Raw genomic sequence first — 22,088 nt, forward strand, 5'->3', positions numbered from 1 at the left:
TTTAGTTATCTTAAACTATACAATGTATGTCCAGCTTGAGCTAAATTTATGAAATAATATTTGCAACCAACATAATATGTAATTAACAACATACACTTCTTCACTAGAGCAAAAAGAAGCACATTACCTTTATTAAATCAAATTAAATATTTCAAAGAAAAACCCTAAGCACAACATAAGAATAGCAGGATGCCTGTATTAGGAATTCCTGTATCAACCCTATGGCCCTATATTGTGATAATAAGGCTACTATTAGTATCATTCACAACCCTATTCTTTATGACAAAACAAAGCATATTGAAGTAAACAAGGACTTCATTAGAGAGAAAGTTGGTGATGGGTGACATTTGTACTCCTTGCATTACTTCCAAAAATCAGTTAGCCAATATCCTAATAAAAGGAGTTCCTGCTCCTCATCATGTTGAACTTTGTAACAAGTTCAGAATGATTGATATGTATAACCCAACTTGAAGGGGGACTCCACCAAAAAAAAATGAAGCGGGACTATGGGCACAAATCCTAGATTCCTAGGTTGTGAGGTGAAAGAGTGACCCCTAAATTACCTTAGCCTAGTGTTGGGAGGAAACCCAAGAGCAGAGAGTTTCTGGAAACCTATCCTAGAAATATTTCGTAAAAAACTGGCTATGTGGAAAAGGAAATATATTTCTTTAGGGGGAAGAATAACTCTAATTAAATCCACTCTAGCAAATTTACCTAATTATTACCTATCCACCTTTAGGATCCTGGTCAAAATAGCTAAGCAGTTAGAGAAGATTATGAGGGACTACCTTTTGGAACCGGGGGAGGAAAGAAAGGGTCACTTGATAAAATGGGAGCAGGTATGTAAATCAAAGGAATAGGGTGGATTAGGCATTGGGAATCTGACTAAGAGGAATACAGCGCTACTAGGAAAGTGGCTTTGGAGATTCCCCCTAAAGGAGATATGTTGTGGCACAAAGTCATTGAAAGCATACATAGTTTAGGGGAGAATGTCTGGGATGCAAAGATGGACTCTTACACTTCTTCAAAATCACTGTGGAAAGAAATAATAGAGGTACTCCCTTTATTCTTAAACTCCATTCGCTTTCATGTGGGATGTGGGAGTAAAGTCCTCTTTTTGGGTAGGTGGCATGCCCCTTTGCCAACAATTTCCAATCCTCTATTCCCTGACAACTTACAAGTTTGAGTCTGTCTTCAAGTTTGGTGCTTTATCCCCAACAGGGATTAACTGTGACTTTGGTTTCAAGAGGAGCCTAAGGGATAATGAATGTGAGTCACTCATTTCTTTGTTGTCCTCTTTGGAGTCTGCTTACTTGGACCAAACACACCTGATGCTAGGGTTGGGATCCCCTCCCTTGATGGCTTGTTCTCTTGTGCTTCCTTCTTTAATCTTTTAGTCCGCCCCAACTCCGCGGCATTATCTTTTCCAGTGAAGGAAATTTGGTGTAAACCTATCCCACCTAATACAAGCTTTGTGTTGAGAAGTATTCCTTGGTAAGAAAAACACATATGACATGCTACAGAAAAGGAGGCCAAACACTTGCCTTTCTCCTCATATGTGTGTTCATTGTAAGGCTAGTGATTAAGCCTTGCCTCACTTATTAATCTTCTGTCCTCTTGTGGTTTTCCTTTCGGAATATTTCTGTTCTCTCTTTGGTTGCAGATGGACCCCCCCCCCCTCAGTAAGAACTGATAAACCTTTTCAACCCCAATTTCCTGGGACCCAAGGAAAAGAGAGGGAAAATCATGTGGAGGACTTTAAGAGCTGCCTTGGTTTGGAGAGTTTGGGAGGAAAGAAACAGCAGAATTTTCAATGAGAAAAGCAGGTCCAGGGAGGAGATTGTGGAAGCTATTTCAGTGAGAACTGCTCTCTGGGTAAAAACATTGGAAATGCTCAAAGTCTTTTCAGTTAATAATATTATAAGAGCTTGGTATGAAGTGGCATAATTAGATAGATGCACTGAAGAGGTGAGGATGGAATGGAAGCCCCCAACTGTAAACAAACTGAAGATAAACTTTGATGGTAGCTCTATGGGCAACACAGGAAGAGCAGGTATTAGAGTTATCAGAGACCATCAAGGTTCAATGGTGGTTTTGTGTTCAGGACCAATCGGCATGGGAGATTTGATAAATGCAGAAACTTTGGCAATGTTACAAGGCATAAGAAAAGCACGGCAGCTTGGCCTTAGAGATTTGGAAGTGGAAGGTGACTCACAACTAGTGATTAATTGGGCAAAGCATCACAAGGCAGCACCTTGGAAATACAAAATGCTCTCAGGGAAATTGATGTTATTGCAAAGCAATTGAATTCACAGTTCAGCTGGGTGAGAAGGTCTGCAAATAGGGTAGCAGATGTATTAGCCAAACAGGGAGTTGATAGGCAAAACCTTTTTTGGGCAAACTTGTAAAATGTTACCAACGGGTGCTTGTATTTTCAACAATTGTATTATCCTTAATTTTTATCTTTAAAGAAATTATTTGCTGATCAAAAAAAAAATGATTGAAGGGGAACTAGTGTAGTGGGTGGGGGAGGGGGTAGTTCAGTCTTTTCCCCTCTTGTTATGGTTGCCTATTATAGGGGCTACACCCACTTACTTTTGAATCTCCAAATCATTCTTTTCTCTTGTCTATTTTCTCTTCCACTTACAAGATTATCCTAACCCCCTAGAAAAATATAAGACTTCTTCCAAGTTGCTACCTTCTTAGAAAACCTATCCATAATTGCATCCCAAAAGGCTATGGATTTGGGTTCCTCCTCGCGGCAAGCCGAAGTACCATAATTGACAAAAAAAAACCTGTTTATTGGACTAATTTTGGTTTTCTGGTTTTAACTTTGGATTCTGAAAGAAATACTATGCTTCCCTGACTTCAAAAAGTTGTTCAACTTACCTGGATCTAGACCAACTGGATTCCTTCAGATTAATGGTGAAACTTACAAAATAGTAGCAAGGATTATATTATATTTCTACTCTGTAAATAGAAGTCAAAGGTTGAAGTGCAGTACTTGCATGAAACAAGGAAATGAACAGCCATGTCTTTCACACCCAAAAAAAAATATTAAATCTTCTCTGGAAAATTCAAAATCAGCTATTTATTTCCAATCACTAAGGCAATACACTCTTAATTGCATGAAACCAGCAAGATATGCAATCAAATGAGCAGGGTAGCCACTCTTAATGATAAATTTGCACACATAAACAAGAACAATACATTACAAACCATAGTAGTAACCTAGGATGAAATGGTAAATGGACAAATTGAATGACAGAATATCAAAATGTATCAATCTTTTGCTAAAAGACATACCTTAACAATGGACACTGCAAAAGAGGCAGGAATGAAGGAGAAGGCAATATTAACAATAATTGCAGCAGAGAATGCATCAAGATCCTACAAAAATGTTGATGAAACAACAAACTTTGAAATTTTTAAGATTTACGTTTATAACTAGTGATAAAAGCTTCCAAAATGAAATGAAGCTTAACAACAGTTTGAAACAAATACATTTTACATATTAGGGAACTCATCTTCTGGTTATCCTCTCTGTAACCTAGATTTATTGTATTATCTTGCTCACAAATATATGAAAGGAATGACAATACAGAATTAGTTAAAAGTTGTAAACATAAATGTAAAGATAGTAGCATACATGACGCTGTGCATGCTGACTCTTTGTCATTGGCAATGGATGATTGCGTGTCCGAAGCCTCATACTTCCATTACGAGTTGCAAGCCTTAAAATTGCAGCATTCATCAAATTTATATAGGTAGGAGCTGCATGCTGGCAAGAACTGTTGTGAAGTACAGTATATCCTAAACTTCCATCAGCATTCTCATCATCCATAACAATTGCCCCATACCTACAAATAAATACAGAAAAAAAAATGAAAGAGAATGTATTACCACCCTATCACTATAAATGAGATAATTTAAATAAAATAGCAATTTCATAAACTTCAAGCACAAACTTTACCCAGATAAAGAGGTCTTACATTGGGTGTTAAAAGTTCTCAATCATAAAAAGTCACTGATACAGGTCAAGTGGGAGACTCTTCATGTGAAAAATAAAATGTAAGATTCAAAACGAAGAATTTTTGTTTTTACCACCTCACATGAAAATAAATGTGTAAAATTTTCATAAGTGGTGAGACTATCAATCATTTCCATATTTCCTGTGGCTATGCTACTGATACTTGGAAATGCTTTACCACTTGTTTTTTCAGAAAAAGGTGATTGTGTTGTATTAGATATCAAGAAGTACAGTATATGAAGGGATGTATAAAGTATCATAAAAGCAATAACGAGCAGCTCCACTGATGCAAAAACTATGTAGGCACAGATCTGTCATGATACAAAAATGCTCTCTGTAGAGATAATGGGCCTTAATTTCTTTATTTTTCTTTAAGTATTGTTTATGACTTGTGTTAGTAGGTAGTGGGCCTGTTTTTCTTTTTTTATTGTCGTTTTTAGTGATGGATGGCCTACTAAGGGCACTCATGTAACTGTCCTTATTTTTTACAACAAAAGAATAAAACAGATCATTTTGGGCTGAGTAGAGGTTAGAACTCTCTCACTTCTTCCTTCCCTTTCTTCCTCTTCTTCCTCTACATTTCTCTCTCCCATCTTCTTCAATCTTCTTCTTCTCTTCTGTTTTTTCCTTTCTTTAATTCAGATTATTGCAGGTGGGATCTACAACTTGGTATCAAAGCGGCGCTCCAACCTTCTCTTCTCTTCTTCTTAATCCCATACACAAGTTGTATGGAAAGTTGATTGGTTAATTGGTAAACAAGTATCCAGCCCACTTAGAGGAGGTTTCTGGAGAAGATTGCAGTGCTGGTTTGGGGCCCAAAGCAGGTTCTTGGAGAGTTTCCCGAAAACCCTAGCTAATTGGAGAGCCTTTTGATTATAGGGTATAGAGGGAGTCTAGAAGTGGCGCTTGGGGATAAATTAAAAGCATTCTAACTATCTTTGAGATCGACCAAAGTTGGAAAAGTTTCTGAAGCCTTTGGTAGGAGTGGCTAGACTTTCTCCCTTTCTCCTGTTTGCCAGGTCTGGTGAAAACCCTAATTTGGTTGTTTGAAGAGCAGTTTTTGACTTAGGACAGTAAGTCTTGACTCTGGCATTTTTCAGGTGATGCAGTTCTTACAACGGTTTTCTTGGTTAATTGGGTGCCTTCTCATGTTCTTGGATATAGCACTCCATCCATCCTTCTTTTTCTTAAGGGGGAGATGTTCCATATTCCTCTAAGAGTGTTTGGATGTGTATGCTTTGTCCATGTTCTTGGTCCTCACTACTCGAAGCTGGACCCTAAGGCGAAGAAGTGTGTCTTCCTTGGGCATGCAGGAAATCAGAAGGGGTATAGTTGCTATGACCTAGTCTCTGGGAGTCGGTGTGTTACTATGGATGTCACCTTTTTTGAGTTCACATCTTTTTTTGTAGAGGGTTCTTCATCTTCTTAGGGGGGAGTGTTTTGGGGAAGGAAGTGAGCATTCTATACCACTTCCAGTTCCAACCCCTTTGTCCACTCCAGTGTCTGACCCACCTATTTCACCCACTTTAGAACCTCCCTTGCATCCTGTTTCTCAGTGTTTTACACGACAGTGCCTATGACTACACAGGGAGGTTGATTCCAAAACAGAGGAACCCACATCACTCCCTATCGGCTCAACAGAGATTCCAGGTTCGACTGACACTGACCCAGATATGCCCCTTGCTTCCTCTGATGGTTTAGTTCCTATTGATACTGCTACCCTTGCTCCTAACCCCATTGCAGGATCTTCCTATTGCACTCAAAAAAGGAAAGAGAAAGTGTACTGCTCATTGCATCTCACACTATCTTTCCCACAATGGATTATCTCCTTCCTACCGAGCCTTCATTCCCTCCCTCAACTTCGTGTCTATACCCAAGGGTGTTTGTGAGGCTCTCTCCAAACCTGAGTGGAAGGAAACTATGTACGAGAAAATGAAAGCCTTGCTAAGAATCAAACGTGGGAGATTGTGGATCTATCAGAAGGCAAGGAGACAGTTGAATGCAGATGGGTTTATATAGTGAAATACAAGGCTGATGGGAGTATAGAAAGGTATAAGGTGAGGCTGGTTGCAAAAGGGTACACTTAGACTTATGGCATAGATTACTTGGAAACTTTTGCACTAGTGGCAAAGATGAGTTCAGTCCAAATTCTTCCATCACTAGCAGCTACATACTTTTGGCCACTCTTCCAAATTGATGTGAAGAATGCTTTTCTCAATGGGGATTTGCAAGAGGAGGTGTATATGGATCTTCCTGATAGTTTCTACTTTCTACAATGATGTGGAAAAGGAAAAGGCATGCAGGTTGAAGAAGTCTCTATATGGTTTGAAGCAATCACCTAGAGCTTGGTTTGACAGGTTTAGTGCATTGGTTGTATTTGGATATACTCAAACTCAATCTGATCACACATGCTTGTGAAGAGGAGGGGGTCACTGGTGTCAGTTTTGATAGTGTATGTGGATGACATTATAGTTACAGGAAATGATTTGAGTGAGATTGATGCCTTGAAGAAAAATTTGCACAATGAGTTTGAAATTAAGGATCTTGGGGAGTTGAAGTACTTTCTGGGTATGTGGATGACATTATAGTTACAGGAAATGATTTGAGTGAGATTGATGCCTTGAAGAAAAATTTGCACAATGAGTTTGAAATTAAGGATCTTGGGGAGTTGAAGTACTTTCTGGGCAATGATGTGGCAAGGTCCAAGCATGGGATATTCATCTCACAGAGAAAGTATGTTCCAGACCTACTATGGGAGACAGGGAAACTTGGGGCAAAGGCAGATGAAACACCTATTGATCAAAACCACAGTACAAATGCTTCAAAAGGTGGACTAGTGAAGGATGTTGGGAGGTATCAGTGATTAGTGGGGCGATTGCTATACTTACGTATGACACGACCAGACATCTCTTATGCAGTGAGTGTGGTGAGTCAATACATGCATACCCCACGAGTTCAGCATTGGGAGGCTATTAACAGGATACTTTCCTATTTGAAGGGACACCCAAGTAGATGCATATTGTTTGTTAACCATGGACAGTTGTAGTTAGAGGCTTACAAAGATGCTAATTGGGTAGGGTGTCTAGATGACAGGAGATCTACATCAGGAGTTTGCACTCTTTTTGAAGGTAATCTAGTTTCATGGAAGAGTAAGAAACATACAGTTGTGGCAAGGTCAAGTGCGAAAGCTGAATACAGAGCCATGGCACATAGTGTTTCAGAGCTCCTATGGATCTATTCCTTGTTAGGTGAGACTGGGATTGAGGCATAAGAACCTATTATGCTATACTGTGACAATCAAGCAGCAATTAACATTGCCCACAACCCAGTTCAGCATGATAGGACGAAGCACATTGAAGAGGACAGACATTTTATAAGAGAAAGGGTGACCTCAGGAGAAGTTTGCTTTCCATAGCTTGCATTTGACGTGCAGCTTGCTGATGTTCTTACAAAAGGTGTTGCAAGAAACAAGCTGGAGTGTTTATTCCCAACTGAGGGGGAGTGTTGAGTTGTGGGCCGATTTTATTTGTTTTTTATTTGCATAACTTAGTTAGGTAGTTGTTGGGCCTTAGGCCCATTAGTTTACATTTAATTAAGTGTGACTTTTCAGCTTCTTACAAGTAGCCGACTTACTAAGGGCACACTTCTACTTGTACACTCTTTATTTATGAGTATATAATTTAATGAAAGGGGTAGCCAGATTAGATTTTTGGCTTCTCCTCCATTCTCTTCTATCTCTCCTCTCTTTCTAGCAGAAACCTTTTCTTCTCTTCTTTCTCTTCTTTCTCTTCTTTCTTTTACAGATTTTATATCAAAACAAGTTATTAAAACTTTTCTACTGAACCACTTCTTGTTATTGCACTAACTCTTGGCCGACCACTTTTCTAGAAAGGATCATACCTTTTGTAGTCTGTATGGAAAAGAAGATGATAGATCAAGGTTATTGTCTACTAACACCTGATAATCCCCTCTTTTCACATAGCCATTTAAGTCGCTACATGGGTTTTCCCCTTCAATTCTATCGCCACATGTAGTTGAAACATTCCCCATCCCTTTAAGATTTTCAACCCGCTTCCATCTGAAAGTCTTGAGATTTGCATGGGTCTATCTTTTTTAATTAATGAACTTCAATCCATAGATGGCCTTCCGTCTTCAACATGACAACGCTCTGGTCGACATCCTTTCAACTTCCCTACCCCTTTAGCTTCCTTAGGAAGAAGTTAACAAGGAATTTGAAAATACCCACCAATTGAATGCCATGTGGCTGCAGGCATTGAGTTGTTCCTTCCACATCTGCAACTCTACTGTTGAAAAAACCCAGACTTTGAAGCAACATCCATCATCCATCATGTAGAACTTCTACCACTCACATATTACTCTCCAAGCTGTCCCTAACCACTCCATTAACTGCAAACCACAGCTTTTTTAGATGCAAGGAGCTCACCAATACAAACCACTACACATCTCCCCAATCATTCTAAACAACTCCGGAGGGTGAAAGGCAGCCCTACAAGACCTACTTCAACAACTTTCAGCTGATGATGAATCTGAACCATGTTTGCTTCCGGACGCCAACCTAATAACAAGAGAGTGTCTGCTTCAAACGGTTTCAAATTGACTTCTCTATACAGTTTTCTTAGCCAGGACTTTCTAAACTTCCAACCAACTTAGTTGAATCTTCCCTTTGGAGACTACTATCGTCACACTCTAATCTCCATACTTTGTACCATGGCTTTTGGCCTCGGAATACTTATAGCACAGCCCTCCCCATTCTTCTCAAACCCATCCTTCCTCAAGCCAAGTCTTGAAATTTCAAGTCTGAAACCCTCTATATCAAAGCCAAGAAACATACCCACCCAGTTGACCTCCAGCCCTCAGGGATACAAATGGTCCAATGTTCACACATTTCTCCAAATTCCATAACACTTGGGAATCTCCCTTCCCTTTTTTTTCTTGGCGAAAAACTCTTCTTACCTCGATCATACTCTTTTTCCCAAACCCTGTTTCTGTGGAAATGCACTGCCCCATCGATAAAATCTTTGAGCCACTGTGCTTCGTTTTTGTTTATATATATGGGCAGTCCAATGCACGACGCTCCTACCAATGTGGGGTCTGGGGAGGGACAGATGTATGCAGCCTTACCCCTGCACATATGGAGGCTATTCCCAAGATTTAACCTCTGGTTGCAATGGAGCAACCCAACCGTTGCGCCAAGGCCCACCCTCATTTTTGTTTATATAAATAGAAATCCACAATTCAAATTGTTATGTTCATAAACATAAGGAGGAAATTTTGACTCAAACTACTTCACAAGGAACCAGTTTGCGTTCACCTAGTGATTTGAGAAACCATGTGTAGTTGTATTTTTCAGGGAATATTTACCAAGGGAAATTTTTTAGGCCTGCAGTAGTACACTTTTGGATGGTGTTTTGTGTATCTTATTATGTTTTTTTTATTAACCAGATATGTTTTCATATTCCATTTGGAATTGGTTAACATTCTCCAAAAACTTGCATTATTAGCATTTTAACCTTTGTCTTACCGACAGAAAAATAAACTGGGGAAGAAAAAAGATTTGAAGACCATGAATAGTGAAATCCTACAAAGGTGAAAGACAAACCATCTTGCAATTTTGACAAATGGAAAAATTTTTAACAGATATTAGAACCTTCAACAGAATAAATAGATTAAGAATACTAGGTGCCAGAATTCAAGATAACACACCTTGACTGATATGATTCATTCAAGCTAGTCATTAAAAATCCACTCATAGAAATAAGAATTGGGCCCAATATTGGTCCAGCAACTTCAATAGCGTCAGCAAGAGCCTTATCAGAATTGGGGAATTTGTATGAACTTGGTTTGAACCTCTGAATCCAACCCCCTTCCACATATTGTGCAACCTGCAAGTTGATGACACTTTAGGTTGGAAAAATCATCAGAAAAGACCTACAATAATTTGAATGATGATGAATGTGGAAGAGATTTCCACAACGATAGTGGCATCATGCATCAAACAAGATCAGAAAATTTATAGAAAATAAATTGTGCAAAAGTCAACTAAGATCAGCAAACCTTTCTTGCAAGAGGCCAAGACAAATCAAAAGGAATTGGACCTCCACCACCCCCACCTCGTAACAGAGGGTTAAAATGTGACGTTGTGAATGTCACAGACTGCTGATCAGGATGTGGCTTAAGCTTGAGGAAAAGAAGTCCAAAAAGCAAGAAAACAGCAGGAATAAACAGTTGGAAAACAATTGTTCTACGGTCTCTGCGAGCAGATATTACCCTCTTTATGATAAGAGCTTTAGAATGCTGCCAGAATGTAGATTTTGTGATAAAACAAAAGCTACAGCATTGCATACTTAAGAAGCCTATGAAACTGAAAACTGTAGCAAGAATCAAGAAACATGCTCTGACAATTGTACTACACATTGTTCCAAGAATCTTAACGAAATTTCCACAAGGTATTTTGGAACTTAAGGTTTTTGATTGAAGATGCTGATGGCAGGCATTAGAAACCACAGAATTAGAACTGACAAGATCCGTATTCCGCTCAATATGCTCAATTTTGTCAATGCCACATCCAGCAACTCTCAGGAAGACCTCCTCCAAAGTTGTGACTGAGATACCGTAACTCTCAATGCCTAGACAACACACTTCATCACTAGAACTTGTTTCAGAGATATTGGCTGGTCTTCTCATACAACTTTCAATCTCACGGAACATACTTTCAAAGGAAGATGAGGATGCTATTGGAAGTCTGAAGGAAATCTCTGTACCAACCTGAAATGTTAGACAATACTGTTAGCAATTCCAATAACCAAAAAATGAAGAAAAGAAAAAAAGAAGTAAAAGAAGATCAACATTAATTGCATGAAAGTAGAATGAGATCACTCTGGTTAAATAATTGTACAAACAGAATCAGTTACATTAATCTCAAATCATATCAAAATCAAAAGATTATTATTTTGGTAAAAGAAAATATCCCAAGCAAATATAAACAAAGTGGCTAAGACAGTGCAGGTCACTGACCGTATATTATCATGAAATTCCTTTATGCCCAAGACTATCACAATTCTAACCAACCATATCAAACAGATATTTTGATGAGCGCCCCAAAAAAGGAGGGAAATGTAAATATTTTCTTAATTTCTTTGTTTTCTTTTCTTTTTCTTTTGTAGTTGGATCCCAAATAGTTGTTTGAGGTAGCTTTGAAATCAATTTGGATCCAGAGGTATTTTCATCATTTTATAATTTACATTCTGGTCGGGAGCAATTCGGTGCACCTTAGTTAGGTTTTGGTCCTTTAGGTGTTTTGTAACTGAAGTTCTTTCTTTGTTTTTTTTTTTTTTTTTTTTTTTTTTTTTTGTGGGGGAGGGAGAGAGGGGGGGTGTTTTAACTTTGAAGTTATTTTTGTTCTTAAGGCTGTGTTTGGTTGCAGTGCAATTTTATTTGCACCAGTACAAATGCATGGAAGTACAACCGAAAAAAATGCAAATTCTTGTTTAATTTTGTTTTGGGCTTTACTCTATTCTGTTTCATGTCTTAATATACTTCATTTGTACTGCAATAAAAAAAATAAGCTAAATTTTGAAACAAGAATAGGTCAGAATTTACACTCAAATCATTTGCACTGCCATAGCTTTGCATCAGTGCAAATGTATTTTCTTTGCAACCAAACACAGCCTAAGGAGTTGTTATTTGTAAGGAAGGGGGGTTCTAGGGGATATTGGTTGGCTTCTCCAATGAGTCATTGAGTCTTATAAAAGAGATGGGGGTTACTTTTGTGGGGTCACTTTGGTTCTTTCTCTTTTATTTGAGTTGTAGTTCAACCCTAGGTAGGATTTTCAAGTATTGGGAGCTTGGATTTTGAGGAGTCAACGCATTGGGCACCTTCCGATCCCTCTATCATTATGTGTCAGCAAAAGAGGCCAACTTGATGTCATTATTAGTATAGTAGAACAACTCCAAAAGAAGTTCTACATCTGGTTCAATTCTGAAATCCATGAAAATTTAGTTTGTGGTTTTCAGCTCTCTATTACTTTGCTTACTGTTTTTCACTTAAAAGTACTGTTTGTATTTTGTTTGCTTGCCCACATCATATTTAGTGAATATAAGGACTTCCAGTTCTACATTTGCTCATTCAGGTATACGGGCTTCTGCCAATCATGCAACTATCTCAAGTAATCGTAGGATCCCTTGGATAATTGATTCTAGTGCTTCTGACCATATGACCAGTCTTTCCACCTTGTTTATTTCTTATGATTTGCTTCTTGGCCGTGATAAAATCACCCTAGCCGATGGCTCTCTTGCTCCTATCTCTGGCAAGAGAACCATCAAGGCTATAGGTTATCTGTTACTTCCTTCTGCTCTTCATGTACCCAAACTAAATACAAATTTGTTAGTTGTAAGCAACCTAACTAAGTCTTTGAATTGCAATGTAACCTTTTTTCCTTCTTATTGTGTTTTTCAAGATCTGGAGTCTCAGAAAGTGATTGGGAGTGCCCATGAGACGAATGGAATATATCTGCTGGATACTCCTGGACAGAGCCAAGGACAACCTGGGAAAGCTGCCTTTGGATATACATCTTCAGAATCTATCATTTGTGTCATGTTATGTCATTTTCGTTTGGGTCATCTTTCTTTTACTGCATTGAGTCATTTATTCCAAGAACAATTTAAGGGAATTAATTTGTCCAATCTTCATTGTGAGTCTTGTAGTTGTCAAAACATTGTAAAAGCAGTTACCATTTGAGTAATAAAAGATCTTCTCCATTCCATATTGTGCACTCTGATGCGTGGGGGCTTTATCACTTACCCTATATGGGTGGCTACAAATATTTTATCTTGTTCATTGACGATTTTTCACGATATACTTGGATAATTTTTATGAAGTTCCCAGACTTGTGAAGTAGTTCCATGAATTTGTTCTAACCCAATTTGATACTAGAATCAAAATTTTCAGATCTGACAATGCAAAACAATATTTTGAGAAAAACCTAACCTGTTATCTCACTGATTTGGGGGTTATTCACCAAAGTTCCTATGTTAGGACTCCATAATAGAATGGAGTCGCTGTAAGAAAAAATCGGCATATTGTTGAAGTTGCAAGAAGTATCCTGTTTGCCTCACATGTCCCTACAAGATTTTGGGGGGATGCTATCTTCACTGCAACCTACCTAATCAACCGTATGCCATCCAAAGTGTTGGGTTTTAAGTCTCCTTTCAGTCTTCTTCATCCGGGCAAAGACCTTTTTCCTATTCCACTTTGTGTCTTTGGCTACACTTATTATGTACACATTCCAAGTACCCAAAGACATAAATTTGAACCAAAGGCCTACAAATGCATTTTCTTAATGGATGTCACCTTTGATGAGTCGTCTTCTTTCTATGATCCTTCTCAGGAGAGGCATTGTCCAAAGGGGGAGAATTTGTCACAGTTGTTTGCTCTCCCCCTTCCTGTCCCAATTGAGTCTTTTTTTGAGCCTCTTTCTACTTCAAAAGAGTCAAGGGAGGAACAGTCATCTCATTCTCATTCCAATATTCCTATTCCTCCTTCGTTACCTCCTCGTCCTCTCTTTAATCCCAGGCTATACCAACGGCAGAGAACTAGGAGTGGGCAAATTGTTTCCTCTACACCACATGCGACTCCTACACTTCTAGTCACAAAAGAGACAACAGGTACTGATACAGTCCCTTTGGAGCCATCCTTCCCAAACCTTGATGTCCCTATTGCTATCAGGAAAGGTAAAAGGAAGTGTACTGCACATTGCATTTCCAAACACCTTTCTTATAGTTTGCTCTCTCCTTTATATTTTGGCTATCTTTCTTTTGTTGCTTCTAACCCAATACCCAGGTTAGTGTCAGAAGTTCTTATTATTCCAGAATGGAAGGATGCTATGAGAACGAAAATTGATGCCCTGCATAAGAATGACACTTGGGAAGTAGTTGATTTACTTGAAGGGAAGGAACCAGTGGGCTGTAAGTGGGTTTTCACCATCAAATATCATGTTGATGGCACCATTGAAAGGTACAAAGCTAGGCTGGTTGCAAAAGGTTATACACAGACATATGGGATTGACTATTTGGAGACCTTTACTCCTATTGCAAAGATGACCTCTGTGAGGGTTCTGCTATCTTTGGCTGCACATTCAGATTGATCGCTTACCAGTTGGATGTGAAAAATGCATTCTTGAATGGAGAGTTACATGAGGAGGTCTATATGTCTCTTCTTCTAGGAATGTATGACACAGATATGGAGGGAAAAGTATGCAAGCTGGAGAAATCTCTTTATGGACTTAAACAGTCAACTAGGGCAAGGTTTGAAAGGTTTAGGGCTGCCCTTGTTAACTTTGGCTATATACAGACTCAGTCTGATCATACCCTATTTGTGAAGAGGAGAGACTCTTTGGCAGTATATCTTATTGTCTATGTCAATGAAATAATTGACTGGTAATGATGTAACAAGGATTAATGATCTTAAATCTTTCCTTCATACAGAGTTTGAGATCAAAGATCTGGGGGAATTGATATATTTTCTTGGCATAGAAGTTGCTCAATCTAAGGATGGGATCCTTATCTCTCAACGAAAGTATGTTCTTGACTTGCTCACTAAAACAGGGAAGATGGGTGCTAGACCAGATGCTACTCCTATTGATGTGAGTCATAAACTTTCTGCCTCAGATGGAGTATTGTTGAAAGATAAGGGAGTCTTCTAGAGGTTACTTGGGAAGTTGCTCTATCTGTTCATGACTTGGCCAAACATTGCATATGCTATCAGCTGCATTAGTCAGTTCATGCATGCTCTTAGGGACACTCACATGGCAACAGCAGAATGAATTCGGTGTTATTTAAAGGGTTCTCCTAGAAAGGGAATTCTATTTGCTAAGCATGGTCATATGAAACTGGAGGCTTACACAGATGCTAATTGGGCCGAAAACATTAATGATAGAAGATCAACTTCTGGTACTATAGTTTGGTGGCAGGTAATATTGTTTCTTGGAGAAGCAAGAAACAATTAGTTGTTGCTAGATCTTCAGCTGAAGCTGAATAAAGAGCCAAGGCTCATGGAGTTTCTGAACTATTGTGGCTTCAATTCTTGATGGAGGAATTGGGTATTGAGTATGATAAGCCATTAATGTTAATAATCAGGCTGTCATCAACAATGCTCACAATATAATCAGGCTGTCATCAACAATGCTCACAATTCAGTGCAACATGACAGAACCAAACATATTGAAGTTGACAGACATTTTATACGAGAAAGATTGGCTTCTGGAGAAGTTTGTCTACCATTTATCTCTTCTGAAGGACAGTTAGTTGATTTCCTTACCAAGAGCATCCCCAAGGCTAAACTTCAGCATGATACTAGCAAGCTTGGCATGATTGACATCTATGCTCAGCTTGAGGGGGAGTGTAGAGAAGATGGGCCGAATGGCCCATAGACTGTTTTATTATATCTTTTCTTTATGTTCTTTGTTGTAATGGGCCTCAACATGGGCCATTCTTATGTTATGTCTTTTTTAAATTATTCACCCAATTAAGGGCCTCTCTGTAAATTACTAAAATTAAGTTAATGAAAAGGAGTTAGGGTGTAAGAGGAGATTAGATTCGAAAATCTCTCTCTGAACCCTTAGTGCCGCCACCTTCTTCCTCTTCTCTCTTCTTGATTCTCTGTTTCTGCTGTTCTTTATCACTTTTCTGCACCTTTTCAAACAGTCTGTTTATTTCAGAAGGTTGTTTTTCTTCTATAACCAAAGAAATTTTCCCTGAATGATGAATTTCCACAGGCTGGTATCTTAGATGTGGAAGCATAGGTTGAAGTAAAAAGGATGCTCATGCATCCACCACTTCAACTACAAAATGTGGAAATTTACATTCAGCTTCTTCTTGCCATATTATTCAGAAGAAAATATGCCATCCAGAAGATAATATGCAGCTGATATAAATGGCAGCAAGCCAGCAATTTATGAATGCTGAAAATCAAGAAGCTCTTTATTAGATATTAGGCTTTTTTGCCACTTCATATGTTCAAAGTACATGTTTAGAGAAAACCCTACAAGACCAACTACAAAAACCTTCATCCCATTCAGCATCCATTATCCAATAGCTTACTTCCAGATTTTAAACATTCTCACATTATAAAGAGCAAAATATGCAAGCACCTGATAGAGAAAAAATAATTAACTAGATAAATATTAAAACTGACAAAAGAAACTAATGAGAACATAATGAAAGATGAATACATCACTCAAGCGTGTTGCATCTGGAACATGACGATAAACAATGTCAGCAGCTACAGAAGCACAAGCTGATGTCTGAAGAATTCAGGGAAAGGCATATCAGTCATCACCAGTTAAATATTATAATAAAACCTAATCAAGAAATTTCATGGTGAAAGATATCAAAACATGAGCAAACCTTGACCAAAGTAAGAGTATAACCAACACCATATTGATGCTTCAGGAAAAGAGAACTGCGCCAACAGGAAAATGATAACTGAGAAATAGATGCCATGGATTTAATAAATCCAAAAGAAAAACAATTAGAACATCCTATTAGTGGAAAAGCTAGTTAAAAGTAAGCAAATTGTAACACTCAAAAACACAAAAATAACCTCCTTTTTGCCCAAAGTATTACAAGAAGCAAAATGAAGAACAAAGAGCAACCCAATCTGTTACTGTTTTTCCAAATGTCAATTCCTTGGAGGCAATCCAACCCTAGCCTTCAGGGGTCATGAAATTTTTTTCTAGTATGCTATCTCTATCCCTCTTTCTTTCTTTCTTCTTTGCAAGTAATTCAAGGACAATGCAATCTCACACAGCAGTGTGTACATCAGTCTACTAGAACCATGAGGGATTGAAAGCAGAGAACAAAGAAGAAAAGCAAGAGCATCAGTCAAAGAAATTGTCAGGCAATTTTTTGTAAAATCCCCAGACCAGTTTGAAAGATCCCATATTTTAAACACATCTACTGGATCCTCTGGAATATTGTATTCTGCTTCTTTTTTTGTTTGAAAGAAGATAAAGCACATATTGTTTTATACTAGTAAATGCGCATGTGCATTTGCATGTGATAATTTCAGAAAACAAAAAGAATTTCAGTACCCTTATCAATAATCCATGAGACTAAAATAAGTAATCAAAGCAGTATGTGATGTGGATTTAAATTCTTTATTCCATTTCCATTGTTAATAAAAATACTTCTTATTTATCATATTTATTGTTTTTTAATATGATAGATATTTCATATTAGAGATGTGCACAACTTTTATCAACAACATTTTGTATTTTTATATTTTATTTCTTTCTATTTGAGTTTTTATTATTTAATTATGACACCATTTGTTGACCCATTTTACCCAAACAATTGGACTGTGACCAACCACTTAGATGGAAAAACAGTTTGTTTCCAAGTTGTATTTTTATTCCATTTTGATCATTAAGAAAAATAGTTCTCATTTATCACACTTACTGTTGTTTAATATGATGAATACATAATACTAGAGATGTACCCAAATGGGTTGAACCATCAGTTACCTTACCCGTTTGACCAAAATGGGTTGAACTATTGACTCACCACCTGAATAGAAAATGTATCATTTGATTATGACATCTTATTTTATCATACTTATTTTTGTTTAATGTGACAAATATAAAATATTAGAGATGTGCCTAATTTAATGTTGACATCATGGACTGACCCATTTAACTTGACAGTTGAACTACTAACTTGCCACTCAGATAGAAGAAAGGTCTAATTTTCAGGTTGGATTTAAACACAGGTTTTGCATTGTTAAAATTATTGGATATAAGTTAATTAGTAGAACGATTCCACTCCCTTTAGAAAGTAAAGGAAGAAAAAAAAAATGATGCAACCCCACTCCTTCGGAAAATGATCCTGCCTGAACCCCAAAAAAATCTTTGAGAATAATTACAATATATTACATTAATGACTCACAAGTTCCTCCTAATTTCAGTTAAAATAAATCCACTTCATAAGCATAAACTCCTTCTGCAGCTATGCCTCACCCGTAATGAACAAACTAGTATCATTGCAGACTCGGTGTATGATCCCATCATGGTCCTTTTAGGATGCTCCAACTTCATATCATTATCTGATCAACTTATGTTAATAACAAGGTTTGCTTTAATAAACAAAAAAAAAGTCCAAGCAAATTCCTATATGTCAGCACTTAGTACATGGTTTTCCAAGAGCAACTTCGGGAGACAAGTAATCAAATTTGGTCATGAAATTGTGACACAATTTCATTTGTATATGGTTCTATCACCATTTTCCTCTTCCAAAATATTCTGAATGACTTGATTACCAAAAAAATATTCTAAATGATTGCACAAGTATAAGTAGATCCGAATTCTGCTCATATCACTTTATTTTTTAACCAATGTAAATTCTTAATTAGCATCCACCCTTTTTTCTTCAAAAAAAATGAATTTAGAAAGTTTGTTGTTGAATAGTTTTATTATCCTTTAGCATTATGAAGATTTTCATATAGATAGGATAGGAGTAGGAAAGTTGTAAGAGAATTGAAGAAAAGTGAAAAAAGGGAAAGATTTGGCATCCCAAGGCATTGGTACTTAAATAAAAGCAGGAGATGTCTCCCATACACACAAATATATGGAGCATGCTTTGGTTTCCTTACATTGTTTTTCTTTATTTTATTTCTTCCTTCTTTTTCTTAAGTAGGGTGGAATAATTAATATGTAAAACTTATAGCATGCATGATGCTAACATATTTGACTAAGAATGGAGTTAAGTTTAAGTATATGCTTCTTTTATTAATTAAGAGAAAAGTTAAAATGGAAAGAACCTTCCACAGCATCTCAAAGAGCCATTAGCCATTATAGCAATCCGATCTCCTAGCACATCAGCCTCATCCATAGAGTGTGTGGTCAATAAAATTATCCTCCCCTTTTTGATCTTCTTGATCAATTGCCATGTCGAACGCATTGAATATGGATCCATTCCACTAGTAGGCTCATCAAGAATAATAACCTGAAAAAATGCAATGACAAATGCCTCAATAAATGTCAACAAAAATGAACTTTGGGCTTTAAGCAGATGTGACATGGATAAAGAATTAACAGGAAAATGGTTTTCGAGGTTTGCTTTTGAGAGAGATTCCCTTTGGATAAAAGAGATAGTAAGTATGAGTTGGGCACGGAATGGAATTCTAGAGAGGTGCATTGTGCATTCCTCTTATATGTTTGGATCTAAAAAGGAATTATAAAATTTCACACAGTTTCCTTCATTGAATATTGTACTAAATTTCTGGTTGGGAATGGTAGATTGAGATAAATCACTCCAACATAACTGTCAGTCAATGCTTTGAGATAAGGTTCCTAGGTGGTTTAGTGTTCAGGTTTTAAAGGCTGGAAAAGAAGTTTTAAGAATGCATTTATCTGTTTTATAGGTAGGCAGAGTTGAAGAATAATTCACATAAAGCTGAATGTAGGATCTAGATGCTGAAAGAGTGTTTGGTTAACAAATTTACTGTTAGGTCTTTGTATGAAGTGCATGTTAGAAATCAAGTAAAGCATTTTTTTTTTGTATTCTTTTTGAAGAAGATAAGTATTATATTAAAATAAATAAGAAGAAAGTATACAAGAGTATACAAGAAGAAGCAACCAACAACCAAGTTGAGAAATTTGATTTGAAAAAAGTTTGGGGAAATCCTATACTTCCTAGAGTTAAGCTTTTATGTGGTTATTATCAATGAATAGTATTCTGATCCTTATCTAAAATCAAGAGGATTTCAGTTAGCTAATCAATACATCATGTACAGGAACTATGAAGATTTGATCCATTTATTTAGCTAATGCAAGGTGTTTATCTCAATTTGGCATTCTTCTTTTAACTGTTCATAAGACTGCCGGTAATACCATCTCAGCAGCAACGTTGTAATTTCAATGTCGCCATCAATATCGATTGGTAAGAAAGCTAGGGAATTGTGGAGTGCAATTTTATTTACAATTCATTGCAGTATATGGAGGGAGAAAAAATAGAAGGGTTTTCTTTTTCTGATAAAAAAGAGTTTGGGTTGCTAACTCATCTAGGGTTTTCTTAGTTAGATCCTTCTGTTTAATTCTTTATCAAGCCAACCCCGGCTTCCCTAACAAGGCTATTTGGGACACTGTTGTACCCTCCAGTATTTCCATTTTATCCTGGATTGCCACATAGGGGAAATGTTTCACCACTGACAATTTAAATAGAAGAGAGATGGCACCGGACTCCACCACCTGCACCCTCAGTCAGTCAATGAGGGACAAAGTGGAAAGAGATGAGGGAGGTAGGGAGAAGGAAGAAGGTGAGAAGACTAATGAAAATGAGAAGGAAGATTCTGTGCCTGATTTTGTAGGAAACTGGGGAGACTGAAAAATCTAAATGAATTAAAAGTCTTTCTGAGAAGAAAGGATGAAGGAAAGGTGAGGAAAAGGAAGTTAAGTGAAGCTGAAAGATTAAAACTTGATGTAGAAGGGGAAAGGGAATTTAGAGAGAGAAGAGGGAGGAGCAGAGGGAACAAATAGAGGGTAGAGTAAAAGGGGCTGATTGTTAGGTGAAATGAAGATTTTAAGTTGGAATGTAAGAGGGCTGGAGAATGTAAGAAAGAGGACTATAATAAAGGTAGTATTAAGGAAAGAACGCCCAGATGTAGTGATTTTCCAGGAATCTAAATTGGCAGAATTTGACTCAAGGTAGGCTAAAAGTGTATGGAAGCCAAGGGGAATTAATTGGGTAAGGTGTCCATCTTGGGGGACATCAGGAGGCATGGTGACCTTGTGGAAAGAGGAGGCAATAGAAGAAATTAAAGAACTTATTGGAAACTTTATTGTTTCCATTAAGTTTAGACAGAGGTCAAATGGATTTGAATGGGTGTTGACAAATATATATGGCCCAAATGGATACAAAGAAAGACAGGGGATGTGGGAGGAAATTGGAAGACATTAGAGGACTTTGGGAAGGACCATGGTGCATAGGTGGAGACTTCAATGCTATTACTTTTATAGAAGATACTAACAAATTGAGGCAAAGAATCAATACAAGCATGAGGAAATTTAAAACCTTTATAAACAATTTTGAGATAAAAGAAGTGCCTCTCCTGCATTATAACTATACCTATTCCAACCTTCAGACTACTCCTATATGTTCTAAACTTGACAGAATTTTTTACCAAAAAAAAAAAACTTGACAGATTTTTGTTCACTACATCTAATCATTACCCTATTACTATTACTAAAGAGTTGGGTAGTAGAAGTTCAGCCCTGTTTAGATTTGAGAACATGTGGTTGTCTCACCCTAGATTTGTCGAGAAAGTAAAAGACGGGTGGAACAACAACAACTCAAGGGTAAATTAGTAGGGAATGAAGTTCTTTGGAAATTAAAGGAATTAAAAGCCAAGATAAAAGAATGGAGCATCCAACAGTTTGGAAGGATTAAGAGAGGAAACAAGAGATTATTAGTCAAATTGAGGATTTGGATGCCAAAGAAGAGGAAGTGACATTTAAGGAAGGGGATAAGGAGATGAGATGGGCCTTAAGGAAGCAATTGGAGGATCTTTTGTTTGAATAAGAATTAGTTGGAAGAAGGAGAAATTCATATAGAATTGGAGATTAATGCAGTGACTCGCACAACATTTGGAGATTGCAAGGGCATTTGTGAAACATTTTAAATCCATATACAGGAGACCCCTAGAGAATTAATTGTAGTTATATGGATTGGTTTGGCCCAAATTATTTGAGGAGTTGAAGTTATGGATTGAAAGGAGTATTGATCTAGAGGAAATAAAGGAAGCAATATTCTCTATGAATAGATCTAAGTACCGGGTCTAGATGGTTTTACAATGGCTTTTTATCAAGATTGTTGGGACATTCTTAATCTCATGTGCTTTTGCTTCTGCTATTTGAGATTGGTTCTTTTCTTTGTTTGGTTGCTGCTGGACTCCCCCCCCCCCCCTCCAAGTGTACAAGGTTTGTTTGCTTCTTCCTTTGTTAGGTGGTCAAAGAAGATGGGCAGTGTAATGTGGACATGTGTACAA

At 37.4% G+C, this 22,088-nt stretch overlaps 1 protein-coding gene across 3 annotated transcripts in view; it reads right to left on the reverse strand.

The window, feature by feature from the left end:
• The window catches only part of ABCA1 (ATP-binding cassette A1), a 122,056-nt gene that overhangs the window by 58,083 nt on the left and 41,885 nt on the right, over window positions 1-22,088 (reverse strand). For all 3 annotated transcript variants that reach the window (XM_088891699.1, XM_088891700.1, XM_088891701.1), the window contains 7 exons: window positions 18,864-19,048; window positions 16,454-16,508; window positions 16,279-16,350; window positions 10,106-10,816; window positions 9,755-9,933; window positions 3,650-3,860; window positions 3,307-3,390 (listed from right to left, as the gene is read on the reverse strand). In XM_088891699.1, coding sequence (XP_088747825.1) covers window positions 3,307-3,390; window positions 3,650-3,860; window positions 9,755-9,933; window positions 10,106-10,816; window positions 16,279-16,350; window positions 16,454-16,508; window positions 18,864-19,048 — 1,497 coding nt within the window. The remainder of the gene's footprint in view (window positions 1-3,306; window positions 3,391-3,649; window positions 3,861-9,754; window positions 9,934-10,105; window positions 10,817-16,278; window positions 16,351-16,453; window positions 16,509-18,863; window positions 19,049-22,088) is intronic.

The sequence above is a fragment of the Nelumbo nucifera genome, chromosome 7 (genome assembly GCF_055504915.1).
Source record: "Nelumbo nucifera cultivar China Antique chromosome 7, China Antique-T2T, whole genome shotgun sequence".
In the NCBI taxonomy this organism is placed as follows: Eukaryota; Viridiplantae; Streptophyta; class Magnoliopsida; order Proteales; family Nelumbonaceae; genus Nelumbo; species Nelumbo nucifera.